Below are 14805 nucleotides of genomic sequence, written 5' to 3' on the forward strand. Positions count from 1 at the left end.
TCCCCAAGGGTCTGAAGGCATCTGGGGATGTCTGGGGTCTTGGCAGAATGACACACGGAGATGGTCCTGGAAGAGGTTGGCAGAACTCGAGTGTGCCTCCAGGTCTTCTGGGTAAAAGAAGAAACCAACAGTTTGCTGAAAGAGGCTCAACTAGCTAAAAGTTGGAATTACAGGTAGTTTAATCTTTGCAGTGGAGAAAGTCCTAGACCTCTAGTCAGGAGGACCTGAACTAAAATTTAGCCTCAAGCATTTGCTAGCAGCATTTAACTTTTGCTTGCCTCAGCTTCCAGAACTGTAAGATGAGGGCCTACCTCACAAATAAGGTAGAACTTGTAAAAAGTGCTTGGTATACAGTAGGCGCTCTATAAATGTTTATTTACCTCCTTTTCTCCATTCCCTGCTCCCTTCAAGACTCCAATACCTCAAGAAACCACAGGGGTGGGGCAGGGAGGGCAGATCTCCCTCAAGACTGCAGCTGGTATTGGAATAAACGTAGCTCCTCCACTGGGTCTGTCGCTCTCTGGCTGCTCCACATTTCATATATTCCACAGGAAGCCTGTAGCCTCCTTGGGGAGGGAAGTTGCAGGCATTTCAGGGGAAGGGCAGAGGAAGGTCCTTCTCTCTTCTGCTAATCCCTGGTCCCCACTTTCATAGACTTCCCAAACCCCCTCAGGTCAAATGAAGCTTTTCCCTCCTTCTCCTTCTGGTTCCTGTTAGGCTCTGGGGGCCTCACTACCTGCCATTCTAGGGACTGACCTATCAGAACCACATTCACTGAAGACAATCAGGATGAACAGTCAGAGGGTAGAATTCCTTGAAGTTTCATTGGATTTCTAGGCGATAGAATCATAGTAACTAGCATTTATATGGCATTTTAAGGTTTGAAGAGGACTTTAAGCTTTGGATCCTCACAGCCTTAGCGGGGTAGGGGCTATTTGTTATTGTTACCACCCTTATTTGACAGATAAGGAAACTGAAGCTGAAAGAGCTTCAGCAATTTTCCTGGAGTCACATTGCCAGTCATAATCCTAGGCTGGATTTGAACTCAGGATATCCTGACTCCACACTCAGGGCTCTCTACTTACTTACACCATCTAGCTGCCTCTTAGAAACCAGCTAGTCTAACCCCCTCATTAGTTGGAAACACAGGCAACTGACTCTCAGGGAAAGGAGGGACTCCATCAAGATCCTGTGCGTGGGGAGGGCCAAACCTGAATTCTCTGAATTCTCCAGTATGGGAATGTGGAGCCAGAGACTGGCATCCTGGTTAACTGACCCAGAATAAAGTCCTCTGTGGGCTTCACGAGTAACTCCAAGCGTTTTGAGATGGAGCGGGTGCCCCTGCAAATCAGTCCTTTGATTCCTCCCTAGTAACTTCCCAGCTCTCTCCCATCCTTTCTGTTCAAGCCTCACATGGCACTTCCTCCCCCCCCCCCCCCCCCGCGGTCCTAGATTTGTGCTTTACTGAGAAAACTGAAGCCATTTGATGGAAGTTCCTTCTCTTCATCTTATCATCCCTATTGTTTCCTCTTCTCTATTCCAGTCTCAGATGAAGAAGCTTTTCTCTGCTAAATCTCCCCTCTCCGTGCACTCTCCACCTTAGCCTTTCTCCTCAACTCTTGGAGATTATCTTTTTTCCCCCTCTAACCAGCCTCTCCTTATCTCCTGCTTTCTCCCTTGTTGCTTTCACATGTCCCCAGGACTTCTTCATCCTTAAAACCTTCCCTATAACCTGACCATTCCCTTATGTTATTATTCCCTATTTCTTTTCCCTTTTCTAGGCAACCCCCAGGAAGAAAATCGGCCTATTCTTGGCTCCATTTCCACTCCTCTCACTTTTCAACCCTTTGCAAAATAACATTGACACTCAACTAAAACTGGATTCTCAAAAGATAAACATAATAATTAAGTGGTGAATCCACTTGCCTTTTCTTTCTTATCCTTTCTGACTTTTCTGCTGCCATTGACATTGCTGACTAGTGATCTTCTAGGAAGGGACAGAGTCATCAAGAGTTTTAGAGGATGGAAAGGAAAGACCCTGAACCCAGAGCTGTTATCTCTCTACTTTAGCCAAAACCAGTCGCTGGGTGGATCAGCGGTATTCCTACTCTCCAGACAATGTTGCAGATAGTGGAGATGCAATGAGAGAATCTTGAATTCTAACAGCAGGGGGCTCTGAGAAGTCCACAGTCATGTAGCCTGGGCCAGGGACAGAGTAGCAGCATGCCTGTCCTACTGGTCAGTCACAAGGCAGAGAACTACAGGAGGCACCCAGAGAAGACCTAAGGATATTATCTCTGCACAATTCCTATCAGACAGTCCAATGCGATGCTAAAATGGACATTCTGTCCCAGGATGCTTGTGGGACAGGACATCTGAAGGGCATATATTTTGGAAAGGAGAAGGACTCTCTCATTTGAACAAAACTAATTTCTGGAGAAGCCATGAGTCATATTCTCCCTCTGTTTTTCAATGAAATGCTGAGCTAATATGGATGCTAAAAGAGGATGATGGTCAAGGTGAAAGGCACCCTTGGTATTAGCCTCAAGAGCCAGGCCCTGCCTTTAGAGAAAGGACAAGATGAAGCTATGAGCATCAGAGAAAGCCATGATCCCCGTTACCCTTAGAAGATGGCAAACCCCAGTCTATTCCACAGAGTTAGCATAATGGAAAAAAAAGAATTTTAGAGGGATCTTAGGATTGATCCCATGTAGATTGTAAGGGTGGGTACTATGTCTTATGCTCTGAATAGTCTGGAGAGCCTAGTAGAGTACCTGGTACATATCAACACTTCCATTCTTTTAGGGCACATGACTGTTGATAGCTGTGACAAAGCCCTCTGAGGGGCAGTGGCTCCCAATGATCATAGACTGAAGGTCCATCATTAGTATGATCTCCAGGATTGGAGCCTATCAGCTTGACTGGACCTATTAGAACTTGTGATACCCTGACAGGGTACTTGAGATCTCAATTTCATTCCCTCTGGACCACCATGAGCCATTGGAGCTGGGTGACAGTGGAGCACAATACAAACAGTGCATCAGTGAATCAGGGAGGACAAGAGGAGACACAGGAGAAAACAAGGTCAACAGAACTTCTCATTCTCCCTTTGCATGACCTGCATAAGTCCCACTTGAGTTGCCATCTCGCTAAAGGCTGTGGTAAGCAATATTCACTGTAGTTTGGTGTTAACACCTCAGTGGGCTTATGCAACAGTGGTAGTCGCTCTCAGGCTCATAAAGTGCTTTCCTTCCAAGAGCCTGGTGATGACTGAGCAGGGATATTTTGGTAAATGTTTAACAACTATCTCTCTAAACTAAAATGGACATACACTTTTAAGTTTAATTTGTGTTATTAACATTTTCTCCATTAATTTTGTAACTCTAGACAAATCAACCAAATCATATATTAAACTCTGATTTTCAGTGTTTGCTGATTTTTGAACCATAAATCCCTGCATTGAGAACTGAACAATCAATTCTTTTGAGCCCATAAAAGGTGACTCCAGAACAGCCCTGGGTATGTGGCATAAATACTTATATCCCTCCTTTTGGAAAAGAAGCTGAGACTCAGAGATGCTCTGCTGTCTTCTCAAGGTCCCCTTTGTCCAAGTCAGGATCCAAATCAGGGAGTCTTCTGACTCAACAACCCCAGGCTCCTTTCCCCTCCCCCACTATGATTTCTCTCTACACCATTCTATGTGCATGTGCCCCTATGGGAGACTGACAATATTAATCAGTCAGTTCTGCAGAATGAGTGAAGGAACTTGTGAGATAACAGAGGTCTTTGCTGGGAAGACCACAGTAGAATGGGAAATCAGAGGTGGGATGCCCCTATAGTCTGTTGCAAACACTAATTTGAAGTTGAATACCCCGCCATAATTCTCAGAGGTTGGAAAAATGGTATGATCTTCTCATTCAGAATATGTGGGATTTGGGGCTCTTTTGCTTTACTCCCAGGAGCAGGTCATGACCATTAAAATTGATGAAAAGAGGGACATGGAACAGCATCCCTGTCAAGAAATTGTTTATATGTGGTTGGTTTTAATATTCATTTGTCCTGTTCTTCCTCCAAAACAGACTTATGTGATGGTTCCATGTCCCCCTCCCAATTCCAGCTCATTCTGTGAGTTCTGGAGCCATAGTGGACCTCTGCAAAGGCTCCTTCCTTTAGTTCTGGTATCAAACCCCGTAACTTGAACTGGAAACTTTCAGCCTGAAGAAGAAAAGCCTCAAGAATGACACAAGAGGTGCTTTTCAGCATTTAAAGAGATGGCAGGTAGGAAGATTAGGTTTGTTCTCTTTGACAGAATTAGGAGGCATTGGGAAAAACTGCAAAAAAAGCCTATTAGTCTTGATGCAAGAGGAAACTACCCTGCAATTTGAATCCTAGAGTCCTCTAATTTAAAAACTGGAAGGTTTCCCACTACCTTCCAGTCTAGCCCCCATTCAGAGGAAATTCCTCCCCCAACACTGGCATCCTCTACTTGAAGACTTTAAAGAAGACTTCCTTTGTCTAAAAGGGAGAGAGGGGGCAACGTCCTAGGTAGTGAGCATTCTCATTGGAGGCCTTCAAGGACTGCAGGACTCCTGCAGGGAGGATGGAGGGGGGATCCTTAAGCAGATATCACCTGCCTCCTGAAGTTGCTTTCAACTGTGAGCTGTGAGCAATCTGTGAAATTCAAAGCCTTCAATGATTTCTCTAATTTCCTTATCAAATCCTTTTTTTTGCCAGGGGTGTTGGAGAGAAAGAGAAGGAAAAGGAAAATGGGTAAATAGAAATTGCAGGCTTTTCTTGAAACTACTCCCTAGCACACAGGAGGCACTAAATAAATGTTTGGTATTGGATTGACCATTGGCCATGTCTCACTGACTAGGAGAGGATTTAGATATCAGACTGAGCAAAGAACATACCTCCCCAAATCCTTTTGCTTTGGGAAGAACTCTTGGATCTCCTGATTGCCCTTTATGGTATGCAATAGAGATAAGCTCCTATTGCCTAGGATGGGACTACCTGTAGACCTTCAGATGCTTGTCTTAGCTTCCCTAGTTTCTGGATCCCAAATCTGAAGAATATCATTCACTCAGAGCTGGAAGGAACTTTAGCAATTGCTTATCCAAGAGGATAACCTCCCCTACCCTCTACTCTCTAGCCAGAAAGCTCTTTCAGGAAGTCTTTACTGAATGATACGCAGAGAAAGAATACTTCTGAGGTCATCCACACCACTTAAAATTAACCTGGATGCTTAGGAAAGGTTTTATTTTATTTTTTGTTTTATTTATATTGAAACTAAAAACATCTCATTACATTTTTGCTAATTGTTACTTTTTCTGTCCTCAGAAAGAAAACAAAATATTATCTTTATGACTGCCCTTCTCCAAACACTTTAATGTACAGATATGCTACCTATATACATACATTCATACATGCATATATGAAACATAAACTGATATGCCATATGCACAAATAGTCACTTGATTTTTATGTCAATTAACCTATGGTGTCATTATTTATACATGAAACTTTGTTTCAGAAGAAAAACTATTACTGAATTCTCCACTTGACTAGAAAATGACATTTCTAGGAGGAGGTTGGGGATGGTGACTAATAGTCTTTCTGAGTTGATATCCTGGAGGCATGGGGAACAAAAGAGGGGTAAGGATAGAGACATTCTTTCCCCGACAATGATCAGGTAAAGGAAGACTGGGAAGGGAACATCAGGACTGATGAATATTCTGTCTCTGTCTGTCTCTGTCTCTCTGTCACTCTCTTTCTCATTCTCTCTCTCTCTCTCTCTCTCTCTCTCTCTCTCTCTCTCACACACACACACACACACACACACACACACACACACACACAGACATACACAGTTTCTTGGTACTGTGAAAGGAAATTGATTTGTGAGAATGAACACCAGAGGAAAGATCAGGAAAAGACCAAGACTGATAGAGTTCAGCTTGACCTCCCATCACAGACCTGCCTCCTTTTGCTGAGGGTGCTTGGAGAAATGCTCTTCAATGTATTTTCCAGGGAATAGATTTCAAATGCAATGAGGAAAAATCAAAGATGGGGAGTAAAGCACCCTGGACAGCTCCTCCACACCTCACAGGAAACAGGAATAATAGAATGACACTCAAAATGGTCTTATTCACTCACAGAGATGAATTTTAATCAGTCTTGATATTAAGGTCCAACTTTGGACCAAAGGTTTTGGAAGGGACTGGTTAAAATATCGTGAAAAAAGCTGCTTCTCTAGATACTCAAAGGGTCAGAATAGGGCCTAAAGCAGTCAAGAGGAAGGAGTTTTGAGTGGATCAGAGTCAGGAGATGAAGAGGCTGTTCAGGACTGGGGATCCAATGCAGCTGGGCTGGGGCTCCTAGTAACCTTGGAGACTAGGGAGTATTGAGTATAATCCTATAGCAGGCATCAGTCTGTTCAAGAATCATCCTACTTGCCTAATGGGAATATGATTGTTTGTGGCAAGGGGGTAGGGGAAAAGGGACCCTCAAGGTGCTTTGAGGACATGTTAGCAAAAAAGAGGAAGAATTTTCATTTCTACTCCTTTGTGCTATAAGATGAGACAGCAATGATGTTACTGGCACAGTCAAACATCCATTTTTATAGTTCTGCTGAGTTCATTAGAGATCTGTGATAAATTTCCCCTCTCTGCTTTTTTAATGATAATTAATTCTTATTGATCTGTCAACTTCCCCTGGAAACATTCCTTGGGGACAAGTGGAAAAAAAGAGAGGCATTATTCCTTCACTTGGGCTGCAAAATCTTTAGACTCTAGCTTGAATTTAGAGACAGAAAGAGCTTTTGCTTAGACTAAGGAGGCAATAAACCCTCTGCACTGATTAGCCCCTATCTAGAGGACTGGGTCTAGACCTGACTGCAACATGGATGAAGGGCATTTATGAGCTGGAGAATGCTTAGAACATGGTGGCCACAAGAGGGGAAGGGCCTGAAGCCATGCTATATTAGAATTTACTGAAAAAAACTGTTGACATCTAACCCTTAGAAGAGAAGTCTTAGGGGGGTAGGAGACAGGGTGGGGAACATGAGATTGGTGTCCAAAATTTGAAGATTGTCTTATGGGGGGGTGTCAAAGTGGTTCTGCTTAGCCCCAGGAGAACGAACAAGAAGAATTTGGGGAGGGGAGGAGTTGCAGAGAGGTTAATGGAGGCTGGATGCCTAATAATCAGAGCTGTGTCAGAGTGGACTTTGAACATGTTAGAGTAGAGGTTTGGTATAGGGATTGGACCAGTGGCCATTATACCTCTTCCCAGATCTGATATTCTGAGAATACACTGGTTGGGTTTTAGGATGGCTGCCAAAGCAAAGAGGGGCAGAGGACACCAGTCATCAGTCACAGGAGTCCAGGCCAGACAGAAGACATTCATTTTCTTTTTTTTTTTAATTAGGTTTTTTTTTCAAGGCAAATGGGGTTAAGTGGTTTGCCCACGGCCACACAACTAGGTAATTATTAAGTGTCTGAGACCGGATTTGAACCCAGGTACTCCTGACTCCAAGGCCGGTGCTTTATCCACTGCGCCACCTAGCTGCCCCAGACATTCACTTTCTAGAGGGTTTCATGGAGAAGCAACCCTTTGGATTATCCAGAAATACAGAGATCAGAAAATTATTCTGAAGACTTCTTATAATGGTGCCATTGTTTTTACAAACTGAAACATATACCCTCCTCAGATTCCAGAGTTGTACAGGATATTTCTTTTTGCAAGGCAGTGGGGTTAAGTGACTTGCCCAAGGTCACACAGCTAGGTAATTATTAAGTGTCTGAGGTCACATTTGAACTCAGGTCCTCCTGACTCTAGGACCAGTGCTCTATCCACTATACCACCTAGCTGCCCCAGCTGAACAGGATTTGGAATGAGAATGGATCTTAGAGGGCATCAGAGTTTATTTCTACATTGTATAGATGAACAAACTAAGGCCTAAGGAGGACTTGCTCCAGATTAAAGAGATGATGACATCTGAGTCTAACAAAGAAAGATCTAGATCAAGAACTGTCAGCTATTCTTTCTAACAGTCAAAATACCTATGAATACGGTCAAATTTTGTCCAAGAAAGCAGTTGCTTTAATAGATAAGTGGCCAAAAATGAATCTGCTTTGCTTTCGGTTTATTATGCCATTCTCCAGAATCAGGGACAGAAAAGTCTTTGAGCAACTAGAATTAATGAACTTCATTTGAAGCAACATTTGGGAAAAGTCAACTTTATTTCCTAACTTGGAGAGAAAGCAAAAAAAGAAAAAAGAAACTTTCTGGGAAGAAGGGGGATGGTGTATGACAATGACACATTTCAAGAAATTATCACTTCTTTTCCCCTAACATGCTCAAAGATGAAAAAAAAAATCACAAATTCCACTTAGGCATCCAAGATTTTATCCTAAGGTATAAAGAATGATGGAAACACTACTGTTTATGATAACAAGTACTTCAATCCTTGATTAAATGTGGATTCTATGACTATTTTTTCAAATCCAGACCTTCTCTGTCTTTGTTTCTTAATGACCCAATACTGAAAATAGCCCAGATAGACAGTTGCCCCTCTGAGGTTTCTCGACAAAAGGTGAATGAAGCACCCAAAAGCCAAACATCACTGTGGGAGAAACATTGAGCTAAAACTCCAATAGGAAGAAGGTAAGAAAGATGAAAAAGCAGGTATAACCAATCTTCTAAGAAAAACCCTTTGAACCCAACTCCTCTTGACTCTTGAGCATACTGACAAAGCTAGTCCCATGGACACTGAAATCTCTCTTTTCTGAATCACTGTTCAAAAAGTGAGAATCTCCATGTCCAATGAGACACTAAGAAACCACAAGAATAGTGGCTGCAGGGGGTGGCTAGGTGGTGTGGATAGAGCACCGGCCCTTGAAGTCAGGAGTACCTGAGTTCAAATCTGACCTCAGACACTTAATAATCACTTGGCTGTGTGGTCTTGGGCAAGCCACTTAAACCCATTTGCCTTGCAAAAAGAAAAAAACCTAAAAAAGAAAGAATAGTGGCTGCAGCCAACCTGCATTCACTTATGTATGACAGATGGAACCCACAGATGCTCTCTCCAGGGAATGACCAGTATCATTGGTGTAATGGGACAAGTTCCCCCAATGACTGGTGAAGGCTCAAGTGCTTCGTTTTCTTCTCTTCCCTGACTTCCCTGATGTCAAAACCACTATTGCAGCTGCTGTCTCTAGCATCTGGAACATCTGATCAGCAGTTGCCTTTGCATTCTGGAAATCTGTATTGCTGGTCACCATGTCCCCTAGGAGAGTTCCTCCTGGGGCCTCTATTTTGTGGAGAAACTCTACTTAGCCAGTCTTCCTCCCCAGATTTAAAAACAAGCTCTGAATTGAGACCTTCATTCCCAATCCTCATCTCCATCGCTCATGAATTTTAGCTTCCTGTTGTCTTCCTCCATTAGAATATAAACTCTTTGAAAGCAGGAACTGTCTTTTTTTCCCTTTTTGCTAATATTTGAATTAAGGTAGCTAGATGGCATAGTGGATAGAATGGTAGGCTTGGAATCAAGAGGACTTGAGTTAAAATCTGGCTTCAGACATTAATTGGGTGTGAGACCTTGGGCAGGTCATTTCACCCTGTTTGCCTCGGTTTCCTTATCTATAAAATAACTTAGAGAAGGAAATGGCAAACCACTCCAGGAACTCTTCCAAGAAACTTTAAATGAGATTTTAATGAGTCAAACACAACTGAAATGACTGACAAATATTTGAATACTAATCAATCATGTCCTGGAACATAGTGAATACTGATAAAAATTGGCTTCTGCAGCAGGAAACATGGGCCAGTCTTGTCTGGTTACATGGAGAGGTTTTGGCTGGATCAGTTGCCACCCATGGGTGAGCCATGGAGCTAGCTAGCACCATGACAAGCACCTCAGCCTGATATAACAAATTGATTTTACTCCATAGTTATTCTTTGAATGATTATTGTCCCAATTTAAAACTAAACAACATCACAATAGCACCATGAACACTCTCAGGGATTTCATTAGCTCCTAGGCAATTGTGGGAAATATTTTACTACATTGTTCACAAGCTGTTATTTATTCATATTGTTTGAACCTAACTTTCTATCTTTCTAAGCTTCTTGGAGAGGTCAGAGACCCTCATGGGAATCTAGATGACTGCAGGGAAGCTTAGGTCCCACCCAGTGCTTTTTGGGGTCTGTTCAGGTCTCACATTGACCTTCTCTGGAGGCTATCTACTGCCTTCATGGGGCCAATACCCTTATGCCCTTTTTTGAAGTCTATAGAACATGAATCTCACAAAGACTTCAAAAGGACCTCAATTATTTCTTTTGAAAACTTTCAAGTCTTGGGGTTTACTCTCACAACGAGCACATTTAATCTTCTTCATGAATGAGTCCCCAATCCTCATGTCTCTCTACATTTCCAGCTTCCTAGGGGATATCCATAGGCATTTAGAATCCATCATGTCCAGATCAGAACTCCCTGGCCCAGTCTACTTAAATGTTCACAACATTTCCTATTCCATTTAAGGGCACCACTGTCCTTTCAGTCACTGGAGTTCCCCAAACCATCCTTCTTTTCTCATTCTCCTTTCTTTAGAACACTTCATTGAGTCAACACATCATCATTGCTGTCTCCACACCCTCTCTCGCTCACTTGGCACCATTGGAATTTGGGCTGCTACCCCCACCTCACTTCTCTATTGCAAGAGCTTCCATTCATCTCCTTGCCTGCATAGTTATTCATGGAATTTAATCCCATGGAAACTACCAAAGGTAATCTGCCAAAGTGTAGATGCCCCTTGCTTGATAGACTACAGAATCTTCCACTTGCCTCTGGTTGAAATTTAATGCCTCCACCTACTCCCTTGTCTTACTGACAATTAGGTGATGCAGTGGGTAGAATACCAGGTCTGAAATCAAGAAGACCTAATCTGACCTCAGAATCTGACCAGACAAGCCAATCTCTCTCTGCCTCAGTTTCCTCATCTGTAATGGAAAGAAAAGTAACAAATGCCCTCCCAGGTTTGTGAGGATCAATTGAAATAACTATTGCCTGAAACATAGTTAAGAGGTATGTTAAAATTGGTTATTATTGTTGTTGCTATCATCATGTTCTGCCTCTTCATGTAGGTGACAGGGCTCTCAGAATAGCCATCTCCCACCTCCAGGCCTTTGTCCACTTTGCTCTCCATGTCTGGAATTCTCTTCCTCTTCACTGTTCCTGGGTAGAATCCCTTTTCTTCCCAACTTGGTTCAAACACTTTTTCCCGAGCACACTCTACTTCCAGATTCTCTCACTTCCCAAGGCTTTTCTAACAGTTCTGTGCTTCCCGGGACAGTGTCAGCCCCGTGGGGACCTGCCCTAGGTGCTTGTCTCTGAATCTCCAGTCTGTCTCAGACGTCTGGGCACACAGATTTTTAATAAATATTGACTGGTTGCCTCCAAACTGGGCAAGGGAGCTATCTCCCCTGGGGGTCCCAGCAGGCTCTGGCTCTGATCAGGACTCACAGAGGCCCTCTACCCAGGACAATTCCCATTTTTAAAGAAATGCTCAAGTTCTGCCCTGACAGGGGAATCAGGTTCCCACTGATCTAGCCAAAGTCAGGTCGGTAGGGTGTGTCTATGTCAAGGAGGTTCCCCTCCCAGCTGAATGGTGAAAGGGGAGTCAGTGCCAGAGGAAAGGAGACAGCCCCTGGCAAGGGTGTTCCTTGGCCTCCTCAGACCCTAGTGCCAAGGGGCTCACTCCCTGGACATTCTGGATGGAGGGAAGTTCGGAGGGTGCCAGCCCAGGTCTGCATTCTAGGATCCCCTGTCAGAGAAGGAGCTTGAGGATTGGCTGCCATCGGGCCTGTATCTGACAGGAGCCCATCAGCATTCTGAGCACACCCAGGCCCACACACAGCCCGCCAGCCAGCACACACATGCATTCACACATGCATCCACACGCACACATATACACGGGCACCCCCCTCATCTGCTGACTTGCCTGAGGGCTCAGCTCTCCTTGCCTAGTCACCTCACCCCCCCCCCCCAGTCTTTCCTGGGTTCTGTCAGATTCTCCATGCCAAAGGGCTGCCTCCCCTCCTCCATCCTGGGAGCACAGCTGCGGGCCTGCATTCCCAGGCTCTGCCCCTGCCAGTCTCCAAGGCCAGCAGGCCGGCCAGGGCCCCAGCTCCTCCAGCTTCTGCCTTCTGAAGGCTCTCACCCCCGGAGCCCCTGCAGAGGGCTCAGTTTTGGGGGGGATGAGTGGCAGGGGCACAGTCCGGAGAGCTGACTGCAGCCGAGGAGGGGAGGTGGGGAGCCTCTGGGCTAGAGAGCCCCCTACCCTCCCGCAGCCCGATGGGGGAGGGGCTGCAGGCCAGCCCAGTCCCGCCCCCCCCCCCCCCCCCCCCGCTCCGGGAGCCCTCTCACCCAAGAACCTCTTTGGGACAGGGTCCTTGGCCTGCACTGAACTCCAAGGGTGGAGGAGAGAGGGAACTGGGGAGCAGGGGAGGGAGGGAGGGAGTGAGCTGTCCGGCTGGAGGCTTGGCCCCGCTAGCGGGATGTGCTGTTCTCCCGGGCGGCCGCCAAATGATTCACCATTGCAGCACGCCCGAGACTAATTAGTATGATCCTCACAGAGCCCGGAGCGGGCAGAGAGCGGCCGGCCCTGCCCTCCCCGGCCCTGCCCTCCCCGGCTCTGCCTTCCCTGGCTCTTCTCGGGCCTGGGGGACCTGAGCCTAAAGGGGCGGGAGGGGTGTCGGCCTCTAGGCAGTCTGGCAGGAAGAGCTGCCTGGGACCCTCGGCCGCTGGGGGTCCTGCCCTTCCCCGTCGCCGGCCTTGGGCCGTCTCTGACTGGTGGCAGCCAAACCTGTGGCGGCAGAGGCATGCCAGCCTCAGGACCCTCGAGTGAGCAGCTGCTCAGGCGCAGCCTGGGACCCCCTTCGAGGGCAGGGGTCTAGACGCCCGGGTGCCCGGGTTTTCTGCCGAGTCATGGGTAGACACTCACCATGAGCACTGCGAAGTGGCCCCAGCGTGGGCACTGAAGGGTGAGGAGGTCTCCCGCCGAGCCAACTAGGTGGCACCGATCTCCTCGCCAGCCTCCATGTCCCGCAAGAAGGTCAGAATCCCAAGCGGCTGCTACGGGGGCCAGTCCTGTGGTCCAGGGCCTCAGGCCGACGAGGACTGGGGTGCTCAGGTTGCTGAGGCTGCACCCATCTGCAAGGCAGGCGGGTGGGGTGGGATCAGAGACCGTCGGAGGCACGGGGTGCCTCAGCCCAAGGCAGCGCTCAACGCTCGCCCCCTCATTCCACCCTCGCCCAGCTCGGGGCGCCCGGGGCAGCCCCGGGAAGTGGGTCCTGCTGCCGATGGCTCTTTGCTGCCCAGCGGCCTGCCCGGGGCAGAGGCCCCGTGGACCCGCTGCCAGGAAGGCCTCCTCATCTTCAGCCGGTCGCTGGGAGAGGCTGCTGGCTTCCCACCTCCCTCCGCCTGGTCGGGGGACACAGGCAAACGCTCTCTGCTGGCGGCAGGCTGGGCAAGTGCCCCGGCTTGGCCCCAGGCTTCAAAGCCGGAGGGCACAACCTATTCAAAGTCCCCCCCCCCGCCCCCCAAACTTTGGGAGAGATCCTCGCGGGCAGAGAGACCGGGCGGCTGCCTGCTCGGAAACTGCAACAAGTTTGGGCCAAGGCATTCGAGGCCTCGCTTGCAGATCCTGGGGGGGGGGGCGGCTGGTTGGCAGCCCTCAGCTCCCGGGCTGGCGGCTGGCATCCCCGGTCCCGGGGCCGGGCTGGCAAGACAAGGGTCCCCATTCTCCACCGCAGCTTCTTTCTCCTAAAGTTGGCCAGAGGTTGGCTCCCCCTCCCCAGAGTTGGCCAGGCTGCCCCCCAAGGGTGCCGGAACGGCCAGCCCCACGAATTGTGTGTGTGCCCGCCTCTGGACATGTATGTCTGCGTGTGTGTGGGCACGCGTGCTAGCAAGGGACAAGAGCTGGCCGCGAGCCAGTCCCCGCTCTCGCGAGCTCCCCTCCCTCTCCCCTCCAGCTCCGCCAGCATCCTGCGGTTCCTTGCCCTCCTCCCCTCAGTTCTACCGCAAGGAGGATGCCCCCGAGGGCTTACCTATTTGCGCAAAGAGCGTTGGAGTGGCCACCGACTTCCTCCGGCTGCCGGCGGCCGGGCTGGCCCCGCGGCCCCGGCCACTGCTGGGGAAGAGTTTCCCATTGCGAAAGGCGAGCAATTTCAGCTTGCAGGTGGAGTTAGCAACAGATTGCCGGGCGGGGGCTCCGGCGAAGGGGGCCGGCCGGGGCAGATGGACTGAGGCGACCACAGTGACGCCGTCGACCGAGGCGGCGTTCTGTACAGTGAGGGAGAGGGGAGGGGAGAAAAAGGGGAGGGAGGGAGAAGGAGAGGGAGAAAGAGAGAAGGGGGGGGAGACAGAGACAGAGGCAGAGAGACAGAGACAGGGACAGAGAGTCAGACAGAAAGACAGAGACAGAGACAGAAAGACAGAGAGGGAAAGAGATAGACAGAGACAGAGAGACAGAGAGGAAGAAGAGAGAAGAGGAGGGGAACAGAAGAGGAAAGATAGGAGGGAAAGGAGTGAGGAAAGGGAGATAGAGAAGGGGAGAGAATAGAAGGGAAAGGGAGGAAGAGAGGACAGAGAGAAGAGGAAAGAGGGGGAGAGGCAGAGAAGCAGAGACCAAGGAAACAGAGGCAACCAAGAGGAAGGAATTGAGATGGGGGTGGGGTGGGGGTGGGGGGAAGAGGTAAGATAAGAAAAGGAGAACGGAGAATCAGAAACCAGTCTCTTCCAGG

The 14805-nt window shown here is 47.8% G+C and overlaps 1 protein-coding gene across 1 annotated transcript in view; it reads right to left on the reverse strand.

Moving 5' to 3' along the window:
- ADGRA1 (adhesion G protein-coupled receptor A1) overlaps nucleotides 1-14805 on the reverse strand; it is a 260938-nt gene that overhangs the window by 48113 nt on the left and 198020 nt on the right. Inside the window, 2 exon segments of the mRNA XM_074232112.1 lie at nucleotides 13005-13213; nucleotides 14110-14344. Coding sequence (XP_074088213.1) covers nucleotides 13005-13213; nucleotides 14110-14344 — 444 coding nt within the window.

This window comes from Macrotis lagotis, chromosome 4 (genome assembly GCF_037893015.1).
Source record: "Macrotis lagotis isolate mMagLag1 chromosome 4, bilby.v1.9.chrom.fasta, whole genome shotgun sequence".
Taxonomy (NCBI): Eukaryota; Metazoa; Chordata; class Mammalia; order Peramelemorphia; family Peramelidae; genus Macrotis; species Macrotis lagotis.